General features: G+C 31.2%; 1 protein-coding gene across 2 annotated transcripts in view; it reads right to left on the bottom strand.

The window, feature by feature from the left end:
• The window catches only part of LOC127734531 (nuclear hormone receptor HR96-like), a 64585-nt gene that overhangs the window by 30260 nt on the left and 21102 nt on the right, over nt 1-13223 (bottom strand). For both annotated transcript variants that reach the window (XM_052244450.1, XM_052244451.1), the window contains exon 2: nt 5119-5400. In XM_052244450.1, the coding sequence (XP_052100410.1) occupies nt 5119-5400 (282 nt within the window). The remainder of the gene's footprint in view (nt 1-5118; nt 5401-13223) is intronic.

Here is a 13223-nt window from a genome sequence, read left to right on the forward strand (position 1 = left end):
CAAAACTCTGAAACTTAAAATCTTAAATTTATAAAAAAAGAAAGGGAGCTCACGTCAATAGATATAAACAATTCACCAAAGTTTCATGCGAATTGCTTCAAGCGTTTTTGAGTTATTGTCTGACATGTTGACGACGGACAGACGGATGGACGGACGGACTGATGGGCAACAGTTTACCATAATACGTCCCGTAAACGGACGTATAAAAACGCCAAAAAAATGGTAAAATCGTCTTTTAGAGCAAGAACTCCAATAAGGTCAACTGACTATTTCACCAACATTAACTTATTTGTAGATCTTGTCTTGCTGATCATTTTTGACATTTTAAGTTTGTCTCTATCTATTATAGTTTCAAAATATTTATAAGCAAAATTAAAAAAACGTTGGTAAAATTCTTCATTTAAGGGCAATAACTCCTGTAAGAAGTTGCCTGACAGTTTTGATGTAAACGGAAAGTAGGTAGATCTTAACACATTTTATTTGTTTCTAACAGGTCGTATGACCTGGACTATAAAAACAACACATTTTTCACATTTTTCTGTGATAAACTATTTTTCTCTAGACACAATTCTTGATATAAGCCTAGAAACACAAATATCAAAAGATGAAAACCTGCCAGATAGAAAGTCAGCATGCCACTTGGGAATAACAATGGAAACGGCTTAAAAATTAAAATAAAATACCAAAAAAGAACATATTTACAGCATTTCTATCAAATAAAAGTGTTAATCCTCTACTTTCATGCAGTTTGATAAATTAATGCCATTATTAACCCATACAGGGTAGTTGCCAAAGTACAGATTCTGTTTTAACTGAATTCATCTCTTAGGCCCAATAACACAATTAATTTTAGTGCATTTCTTTTGAACAATATATGCAAATTAAAAAAATCTCATCAGTGCTTTAATTCACGATAATATTTTTACAGTGTGCTGTACTACTTTTGGGACAAAATATATCAGAATTATAGAAAACTTCACCAGCTCAAACTCAAACTATGAACAATGTTATGTTGAGGGGGTCTTGAATTCAGTTTAATTGACAGCTTCAGATATATTAATTTTTCCCTTTTTCAACTGGACCAAATCACTACTTTACCTTCAAAAATTTTAGTTTGAAATTTCATCCCTCTACTAGTACTTGCTATTTGAGACATCAAACATAATGAAATGAATTGGAAAGTTGTATGAAAATATCGGCAAGTAATGCATTGTCCACACAAGGGACTATATTTGTAGACACTGGAAATCAAAGGGTGATATTTGTGTCATCGGGGCATAAGTTAAGGCCAAAACAAATAATTATGTTTCATGCCTTCCGACTGACCCTATAAGCACATTATATTGCATTGCCAAAAGAATTATTCTAAGAAAAAGCATTTTAGGGTAAAAGGTTTATGAACGTGCAAAACTTCTTTATTGGATGATCATGATGATGCTGTCCCACAGATACGGAGGGGAGTCCAAGCTGCCTGTGCTCCCTTTATGGAGCTACATATATGATAAATGCATAGACTGTTTACTAGTATCACTCCAACTGGCTTTCTAGGGTCCCCTTTTTCAAAATCCTGCATCCGCACCTGGCTGACTAAGTTAATGCTATCAAGGGGATAAAAATCTTGGATGTAAAAAACAGCATGCAGCCTGGGTATATAATTTGGACAATATCAATAAAGTAAATAATGAAGATCTTCATTTACAATTAATAGTAATCTTTTTTTCGAAACTAGATTGCTGGAGGTGAGGGGTATAATGATCTCATACTCTAGTTTAAAAAAAAAGGAAAGAGAAAAAAAGGGAAAAAACATTAAGAGAAGAAATTTTTATTTAAAAACAATGTAAACTCAGGTACTATTCAGCAATTGGAAGACAAAAAACTGAATTAGAAATGTTGACACAGGAGAAAAATGCATGGTGAAATTGTTCTATCCAAAGAATAATGGATAGATGACGGAAAAAAAAACATCCAAGTTTGTCTGTAGACTAGAATCTAGGAATTTTACTTGCAAGATTATTTAAAAGGTTGAAAAAGAAAATAGTGATATTGTTACTAACCAGAATGAGATACTTAACCAGGTAAGAATATTTTATGAAAATTTGTAAACAAACATAAGTGTGAAAAGTTGTAAACTTGAAGATATTGAAAATAGTCTACAAAATGTTAAGATATTTATCCATAGATGATAAAAATAAGTTTAGAAGGTGAAATATCAGCAACTGAAGCTAGTAAAACTTTAAAAAGTAAGAAAAGCAATAAAAAGCCTGGATCAGATAGGTTTTCAAGTAATTTAAAAAAAAATGTTCTAGTCTGACTTAATAATATTTTGTTGTAAGATCTTTGAGCACAGGTTATGATAAGGGGAACTTTCTGTTACTCAGAAACAAATCTTTCAAACAGTAACAAGGTTAGACACTTTAATAAAAAAAGACTGGTGCCCTATATCTTTGTGAATACTATATATGAATTTGGCTCTGAGGTAATAACCTAGAAGATTTAGAACAGTTTTGACTAAACTTATTGATACATGTACTGACCAGACAGGTTTTATAAATGGAAGATATATTGGGGAAAATCTAAGATTGATACTGTAAATTCAGAAATTATTGCAAGATTTTTGTCCATTTTTTGTAAATGTCAATAGTGCGATTGTGTGAGCATCGCAAAAATAAGATGTATTCTGAATTCGATACATATATTTGTATGCAGATTTTCCTGAAATCCCAATTAATATTCTTGCATTTTTGTCAATTCTTCAAAAATCGCAATAATAAATGAACGCAATAATTTCTTAATTTACAGTATATGATATCATGGAATATACTGAAGATAAAGATACTCCATGCCTTATATTGTTGATAGAATTTGAAAAAGCCTTTGTTCCATTTCATGGGAGTATACTGAAGATTTTCAATTTTGGTCATTCCATATTATCATGATTATAAATTAGATAAAAGTGCTCTATAAAACATTAATTCAACAGTCAGTCAGTTGGTCTAGACCTAATGTAACGGTTACTGGTAGAATCACTATTATGAAGACACTGATGTTGCCAATTCTAAATCATTTGATATTGTCATTTCCTCATCCAAGTGAAGATATTGCTAAGCAGATAAATGAACTTTTGTATAAATTAATTTGGAACTCACCATGCCATAGAGTGAAAAAAGATGTATATGTACATGTACTACAAAAAGATAATTGTAATGGATGCCTTAAATTGATTAATTTAAATTTTTTTATAAATGCACTGAAATGTACTTAGATCAAGAGGATTTTTTGAAATGATTGTAAATGGCGAAATACATTTTTGTCATATGTTGATAAAGATAGATTTTTAGGTTCTGGTAAAACAGCTCTATATAAATTGATTGATTGGTGGTTGCTTTACGCTGCCTCAACACAAACAGGCTGTATAGCGACAAAGCTCTGTATAAAGTAACTACACCAAAGTATAAAGAACAAATTTTGGAAAGATGTTACTATTGTACTGGGTACTTGGCAAATGGTAACTGACAAAGAAATGAATTTACAAAACTGGGAATATTTTCTTTCCAGTCCAATTTGCATGATTTGGATGAATAATCTGCAAATATGCATTTTTCAAAGACGGGCATAGTAAAGGTATTCTACATGTAAATGATATTGTAGATGAGAAAGGTACATTGCTAAACATTTATCAGTTTCAGGAATGTTTTCAAATGAATTTAGACAACATCATAATCATGAAATATTATAGCACAATTTCTATTTAGTACGGGAAATTATAAATTAGTATCTCCTTTCATTCCATCAGCTATAAAGACCATTCTCAAAAGCCAAAGGATATCTAAAGAACTCTATGTTGTGCTTAACAAAAACAACACTATTTCCTCAGGAGTAAAAAGATGGGAGGCAATATAAGCTTGGCAATAAGATGATCAAAACTGGAAAAAGATTTTTCAATTACTATTTGTCATAACAAAAAACACAAAATATAAGCTACAATGGCTTCCGTATAGGATAAATCATAGAATTCGAGCAACAAAAAAGTTTTCAAACAAACTAGGGATAGTTCAAAACCTATATTGTACTTTTTATGAGACTGAATTGGAAACAATTGAGCATATATTCTGGGAATGTGATTATGTGTACAACAATTCATTGAGCAAACTGAAAACTGGTTTCTGCAGAATGGTATTTGCAGACCTTTTATACAAGATATTTTTGTTTGGAAATTTAAAGGTGACCCTCAAAGCAATATATTTCTCTGGATTAAACAGTATATGTTATAAAAGATATTTTGAAGGAAAATTGAGTTTAACAGCATTGAAAAAATAAAGCATCATTGTTATTTGGAGAAGAAGATAGCTTTTAACAATAAAGGTGCTTTGATAAAAATTGAAATTTACAAGAGCTGCTTCCCTTCAATTTGTTTGTATAATTGTCTGAAGTAGGTTTATTACCAACATTAATGTTTTAGTTTTCCTACAAGTGATATTTTAAATATATGTATATACCCGGTACATGTAATACTTATCATGAAACACACCATAACTTGTGATTAATATCATATCAATTTAATGTGATTTCTTACATTGTCTTACCTGAATGAATTGATCAAAAGCATGCAAGCTAACTTTTTTTAAATGAAACATTAACAAGCAAGGGAATACATAATCTGTCCATGGTTGCTTAGCTTTGGGGTGTTCAAATAAACTTGACATCTAGGCATCCGATCATTGCTAGATGACTTTGGTGATTTCAGATGAGGTGGTCAGTTTTTTAAGGTGATCCAAAACAAATAATGCCTAATATCCAGTTTTAAGGGGTGTCCATATTATAAGGTTAATATTTGTTTAAAGACAGATGGGCAAACTTTATGATTTGTCCAGTATATATATAAAAGGACATGACAACTAGGAGAAGGGTCTGTTATAGAGATAGTTTTACTGTTAAACTTTACAATAGGCAAAAATGCTGAAATTGGCAAAAAATTATTATTTCCATTTTGTTAAAAAAAAAAGAAAGTCCACTAATTTGTCTTTCATGGCTTCAACAATGTTCAGAAGACTATAAAAGCAAGTTCAGACCATAGGATATTATTACATACCATTTTATATATATATATATTAACTATACCTGGTCTTTTAAAGCATTTCTTCTAAAAAATGCTTTACAGCTTTCACAAGTAACAGCATTGAAATTGTAACCCAAGGCTTTGTCACCACAGACACGACAGCTTTTGTCATCTTTTGCTCTTCTGCCCCGTCCTTTACCAGGGGAAGTTTCTGATTTGACACTTCCGGGTGATGTGTATTCTCCGGCATTAGAATTATCCTCGGAAGTGTCATCCTGTCCACAATTCAAATGTGGTTTTATATCTGGTGGTGAATTCAAAGAATCTCCATTGTCAGACATCATCTACAAATAAAAAAAATTGCATGATTTCTAAAGCTTAACTTGCACATTATATATAACGGACATTTATATCTTATATACAACAGTTGCTGCCATGTCTAATAAAAGCTTTTCCACTATTTTGTGCACTGCATGAGCCCTATAACATTTCATTAATGTTGATCTACATACATGTATTATGAAATAATATCAAAAATATCACAATTATATCAAAATTTTTTTCATTGTTTATAACAGAAAGTTAACATACTGTGAACTAGAAAATTGTAGCCCTGTCTTTATTTCGCGATTTACCAACTGATTCTTAATTCCCACCGTTTTGAATTCGCAATTGATGGGGTTCTACACAAATTTTGATAAAGGATTTTGAAACAGAACAGTTGTATATGTATCATAAATTAACTGTTGAAAATTGATCAGAAATCCTTTTTATCTGAACAAAGTGAATGTTATCCTCGGTTCATTTATGCACATGTAGATTCAAAGTGATTTGACTTAAGTTTATTTAAATCACTACATTTATGTTTGCTTTTAAAAACACATAAACAATATTAATCAACATATAAGAATTGCGGAAAAAAGAGTGAATTAGAAGCTGCAAGAATAACAGCCAATTAATCTTTTGGTGCATCAGAAACAATGTGGTAAATATCTAAAACTTATTGACTGGTGTCATTTACCTAGCTGTTACCAGTGTTGTTTATATAACAATATCAATTATTCATGCTTGCTTGAGATGCCTTTCATTTTAATTCGACTGTTATGACTTAAAGGTTTTGATTTTTAACACTACATTTATTTAGAAATAAAGTATTAATTTGTGATATAGATCTGTTGTGCGTAAAACTGTTGTTATAGATGAGGGTCTGGATGGGGTTTACAGAATAGAGAATAATGGACCATTGCTACAGAATGTGCAGAAAAATAAAATAGAGAAAAATGGGCCAAAAAAATAAAGAATAGAGAATATGGGTTGCTAAAATATTAAGAAAAGAATAATGGGCAAAATATATGAAAAATGGAGAAAAATGACGTAAAAAATTAAAGAATACAGAAATGAAGGACCCCCATCCAGACCCTCATAAATTGCCCCGGTAATATTCTCTGGTGTTCATGCAATGGTATTCATGCTTTGAATTGGTTTTCCTTGAAAAATTTGCGAAAGTTTAATTTTCGCGTTTCAACTCTCAATGCGAAAATAAAACTGATACAAAAATTTCCCTGTTTACAGTGGCCACAAAAAGATCCTCTCTTCCAAAAAAAAATTTTTTAATTTGTTCATTAATTTTTTTTATAAATATCTTATAAGAGACATGAATATATATTCGAAAGCTTGAGAGCAAATGCAATTCAATTTCCCATATTATGATATTTCCAAGGGCCATAACTCTTTAAAAAAAAAACAGACATCTAAGACATTACTGATTTAAACTTTTGATATAAATTTGATAAAAATCTGGCAAAAATTGTACATGTTAGATTGATTGATTGATTGTTGGTTGCTTAATGTCCAGTGGCAAATATTTCATGCATATTCAGGACGAGAACAAATTAACAATAAATACAATAGGTATAGGTTCTGTAAGAGGGGCATCCGGGATTAAGGTCGGAGAAATTTAGACTGCCAAGGGAATTGAGGGTATATTGGATAGGGACAGAAATTTTGCCTTGCAACAGGTCGCCTACGGACCCCTCAAAGAGTTGTTGCAAGGGTTCTTAACGTGCAAAGAGCGTGGCACTCTCTCTACACGAGGCATCTGATTTAACATCCCCATTCTGACCGGACGTGGCTGCAAATTTGTACATCCTGCACAGCCAAACGGACACCCCACTTTAGCAAGGGTTTTACTGCCGGCCAGAGGAAGACCAATGGTGACCATACTTCTATTCCCCAGTCACCCTTGGGGGGAGTACATGTTAGAGCACTTACAATGAGATTTTTAATAAAATATAATTTCCAAGGGGCATAACTCTTTTAAAAATAATAGATCGGCACTGATTTTCAAACTTGTCTGAGATATTGCTGATATAAACCTATGATATAAGTTTCATAAACATCTGGGAAGAATTGTATACATAAAAAATTAAGTGCTAACAATGCAATTTTCCATTTTAATTTATATTTCCAAAAGGCATAAAAACTCTTTTAAGAGTTGTTGATTGGCACTGATTTTCAAACTTGTTCAAGACAATGATGATATAGACCTATGATATAAGTTTAATAAAAATCTAGCAAGTGTTGTACATGTGAGAGCGCTAACAAGACAGGAAAAAAGGACACCTGATATTTCTAATGTCCCCCACAACGCATTGTGCTGTGGTCAATAAGGTCCATTTCAACCTGGATATAACATGACAAGTGATACCCAAAGCATTTGTCTCATGCACCAGACTGTCAGGAAAGGCTAATTTTTTTCAGAATTTGAATGCCTAAATGTTATAAGCATCCTTAACTTGTTGACAATTAATCTTCATCTGTACTGATGAACTATCATGTGATCTTGTCATCATGGTGATAAGACTGGCCTTCAATCTTAAGGTAGCACTATAAGCATCCTTTACTTGTTCACAATTAATCTTCATCTGTACTGATGAACTTTCATGTGATCTTGTAATCATGTTGATAAGACTGGCCTTCAATCTTAAGGTAGCACTACAGTCAGAATTTTCTGACTCCAACCAACAGTCTTTAAAGATTAATTTCTCCAAAACTACTCAATGGATTTTTAAAATCTTTAATTCATTTTAAAGCTGAAATATTACTCTTTATTAATCTATAGATAAATTTATTTTTGGTATGATTAATTTAAAAATATAGCTCATTAATTGCCAAAAAAGTGGTCTTCCAACTTTTCAAATAAATCTGTCACTCCAATGATATTATATGCTAAGATATAACCCGGATCTAATTAATAATTAATAATTAATAATGTAAAAATGTCTAATAATATAGCTTATAATCATTACCACTTAGGAAATAGATAATTTTCAAATAAATCTGTCACTCCAATTTTTATTGTGAGATAAGACATTATGCTTAGTCATAAAAAAGATAACAAGAGTAAAATATTTAAAAATTCCACTTTTGGATATTAAAAATGGCGATAACTCACAAAGGAGATATACTAATATCTTGAAAATTGAACTAGACCTTCATTAAGTCCCAGGAAACAACATATTTAAATTTGAAAAAAATTTGTTTAAGCGTTTTCATGTTATTGTGCTGACACTGTTTGGCAGCCGCCCGTAGAACCACCCAGCCGCCCGCTTACATCACCATTTTAATAACCAATATTTCCTTCGAAAATCCGGTTAAAACTTCCACTGGGAACACCCCAGGAGTGTTCTGACACAATTATTTAAACAATAGAACCACACAGTTTGTGTCTTTGATACTCTTAGACTGTAAATTTTGCATTATGTGTGCACTGTCCAACACTAACTTGGCATTTGGCGGGAGTTTTACGTCACAGATTTGACCAACATCTGTAATGTAGTAATGAAATATAGACAAAGCTCCGCCTCTGTCCAGACAGTCTAAGATAAGAGAATAACAGGTCAGTATTTAATATCATCACACTATAAAGAATAATTTTCTTTAGTATTTTAAAAAGAAATATACTATGAAATTAGCAAGAACATTAAAATTATGCAATAAAAGATATGTTCATAAAAAGATCAAGCCCTTCCTGAAAATAGAATGTCCCAGATGACTTTTTAGTTTTACGGAATTGAAAAAATTCACATAAACTTAAAATTGGTTAAAATGCCTAAAACTCCTAACAGAAGACACGCTCATCATTTAAATGTAGAAGATTCAGAGACATATTCTTCTTGTTTGTAGTAAGAACCTTTGTCAGAGGCTTTCAAAGATACTTTCACACTCTTATCCATAGTTTTTTTCATTTTTGTAGATTTTTTCCTTCTAGATTTTTTCCTTTTCATATCTTTTTCCTTTTCTCTGTTTACTTCCAGGGTTATATAAATTACTTTTGTTGCAATACAATGACATAAGACCACAATATTTATCTTGTGGTCAGGGATTAACAGCTGGACACTATTATCAACAGATGATTGACATAGTAGCCCCTCCCAAATGCCCATATATTTAGAATAATTATCATGTGCTTTTATTTACATAAGTTCATTATCAATTTACTCCCTGTTGTGATATGATAATGACTTTGGGATTTTTACAAAATGTGCAGGATGATACTTACTTTAAAATTATGTGATAAAAAAAATATCTCCAAAAAATCATTGTTAGACTGTACATGTAGTGCTACCTTAAAGCAGAAGTAATTAAGCTACATTTTTAATAAGATCACATCAAGACAATATCCAATAATGCAATAATTAAATTAGTAAAAATTTCCTAAAAGGATATGTTATAACTCCTACAAGGATATGTTTTAACTCCTACAAGGATATGTTATAACTCCTACAAGGAGTTAATTGATGATGTTGGTCATGTGGACTTATTTATAGATCTTATTTGCTGACCATTTTGGAGAAAATAGCCAAACAGGGATAACAAACATATATTGTTGGCAATAATTCTGATCAGGTGTAGATTGACAGTTTGTAGATCTTATCTTGCTGACACTATTTGCTGTTTACAGTATCTATTCTTTTATCAAGAAATTTGCCATAAATGCAAAAAAATGACAAACTTGTGTTTCAAGGGCTATAACTCCTATACAGAGTCAATTGACAATTTCATGCATGTTGAGTTGACTTATTTGTAGATCTTGTTTTGCTGGTCATTTTTACTGTTTGCAGTTTCTGTTTCTATTATAGTTTCAAGATAATTGCAACACACTCTTAAAATGGTCAAACATTGTCATTCAAGGACAATAACTCCTATTAGGAGTTGATTGAAAATTTCTGTCATGTTTCACTTTAATTTTTGTAGATCTTTTCTTGCTGATAATTTTCTCTCTGTCTATTGTAGTTTTCAAGATAAACTCCTAAAGGCAAAAATACTGATAAAAATTCAACATTATAGGCATAAACTCTTATAGGCCTGATAAGGAGTCATCTGTTATGGAAAAGAAGGTACATGCTTATGTAGATCTTAATATTCTATCATGGTTTTCAAGATATTAGACAATTATTTGCATTTTTTTCTTATGTTTTATTTTTTTGCTAAGGTGGCTGTGTTGACAGGGGGAAAAACACAAACTTTTTCTAGATATCCTACATTCCAAGGATCATTCAGATTATATTTGGTTTAAATTGGTCGTGTAGTTTCAGAGATTAATTTTTTTTTTGAAGTTTACGACTACCACGAAAACAGACACCAAGTGATGGCAAGACTGTATCTGAATATTAACTGTGAAAAAAACTATGTTCATTTATCTATAAAATACAGAAAAAAACTTGCTCTGGATACTGTCTTTTGATCATAAAAAAAACTTCTATCAAAATTCTATAAAATTTCATGAAGGTTTGATAAGATTATTAATGTCTAAAAAAACTTTAATCACAGACTGAACCTAAATGTTACCAACAATGACGAGGGAATCTGGGATCACTATGTCTTGATTCTTTGACATAAACAGTCTGCACCAACTTCTAGTTTGAAGTCCAATAACCATGCAATTTTCTTATAAGTGTAAACAAAATTATGTTTATATTTACTAGTCCGAAAAATTATGTTTATATTTACTAGTCCGAATAAATTTTACAAGTCTGGGGCATCGTAATAGTGGCAAATGGTGCAGACGCCATAAATATCACAGGCTCGACAAATAAAATGCAGAGTCAGTAAGTTATCTTTATTCAGTAGTCCCTCATTTGAAATGTTCTCTCATTAAGAGTTTGTTAACAACCTGTTGTGTGTGCAGGCTTTAATACATGATATCCCTCCTCAACACCTCATCCAATAATAAAGTGTTACCAATATGTGACATTTGACATAGAAATTAAATTATTTTCCTTTATTTCTATATTTTTATGGTAGAATATTATTGTAGTGTGTATTTTTCAATTTTTAAAAGATAGTTCAATGTTCGGAAAATTACTTTTTTCCTAGAAATGTAAGCCGTGTCAAGTGTTGTGTCGAACGAACTTGGACTTTAAAATTTTACAGGTCGTTACTAGCCTGTAGAATAAGATATTCATCTCTAACACGTGAAGCCTTTGGCTTCCTTACAGAATGTCCATCATCCATCACATCCTATGGATGCTTGGATGATGGACCATTTTGTTTCAAGGCTAGCTTTACTAATTTCCCAAGTAATCAAAATACATAAAATATTTTGAAATTTAATTTCCAATAAAAATCTGAATAAAAAAATTTAAAATGAATTGTCAATTTGAAAAAAGGCCTTGAAAATCTAAATATTTTTATATGTTTATCAAGGGGACAAAACGTAAACTGTCGGACTGTCGGACGTAACACTTGGACAGACAGGTCCTCAAATATTTTTGAACAGAAAAATTAAGTGGTAAAAAGGGATTGATTGGTATGAAGTAAAGACAATAAAGCAGAAAAGTATCCTAAATATTTATAACTTTTAGCTAAAAAAATTTAATAAACTAAACTAATTGCCCTAAAAATTAGTTTTTCTAGGGAGACAAATTTGGACAGACATTGTTTAGTCTGACATACATAATTTTAGAAACTAATTGAAGTTGTTTTTTCATGTAATTTAAGCCTATAAATTACTCAATAACCTTTTCCAACCTTTTCTTTTGATGTGAATATCATCTTATTTTAGTGATTGGTTATTCAGAAATGCAACAAACCTTTCTTGAAAACGTGGTTATCAAGGGTTATGCAATGTCACAAATCAAATAGGGAAAATTTTTTTAAACATATTTTATATTGATTTGTTCTAAAATAAATCAAATTACACAAAGTTGTCTTTTTTATCTCCTTATCCAATTGCAATTTTATTGATGTAATTTGAGAATAAATATAAAATGAAAAGATGTTAAAAAATTAATTTTTTATAGTGGTAACACCTTGGTGAAGACTTAGCCTTTTATCAAAATGTTTATGCAGTCATTGACAGTAATGAGAATTGATTGCCCTATTCATGCACAATTCCATGCCATCATGGCCAAGTTACATTTTTTATCTCACAAATATTTAAATGTGCCTCATGGCTGAATAAAAGTAAGTATTATTTCTGCATTTTACAGTGATACAACCAGGCAAATTATGACAGTACTAAGTACTTGTTTCATGTTTGTCATTTGCTGATATCTCTCCCCCCCCCCCCCTTTACATATATGTGTTCTTCAATTCACAAATGTAGCCTTAATCAATGTCTAGCACAAATTTCACTCCACCAATTCTAGGGGCGGCTCTTGAACTTGCAGTGATGTTTTTCTCTATATGTTAGCATGGTTAGAGACCTCACTGTGAACATGTGACAAAGAACAGCAATGAAAGCATTGTCCATTTACTTGTTTTGTCGAGTGCCTGTAGGGATTTTGTGTCATGAATTAAATCAAGATATCAACATGTACAGGCACCAAGAAGAAATGAGCTTGCTTTTACAGGAAGCTAGGTAAGTTAGGTGTTCAACTCAAGGGTAAAACTGTCTGTCTTAAAAAAACAATTTAATTAAGAGCAGTAATTAAAAGTCATCTTATTATTACATCAGAGCAGTCACAAGGGTATCTGGGATATTTATTGACTTCTAATTATATAATGGTAGCTACTGAGGAATTCAAGATTGTCATGATACTCCTATATATATTGTCTATACTACAAAGAAGGTACAAGGAGCAGGACATAGATATATAAAAGTTGTATGCAATTGCATTGTGTGTATCAGAAATTTTCTATTTTTAGAATTTGTTCAAGTTTC

This window comes from Mytilus californianus, unplaced genomic scaffold (genome assembly GCF_021869535.1).
Source record: "Mytilus californianus isolate M0D057914Y unplaced genomic scaffold, xbMytCali1.0.p SCAF_3, whole genome shotgun sequence".
Classification (NCBI taxonomy): Eukaryota; Metazoa; Mollusca; class Bivalvia; order Mytilida; family Mytilidae; genus Mytilus; species Mytilus californianus.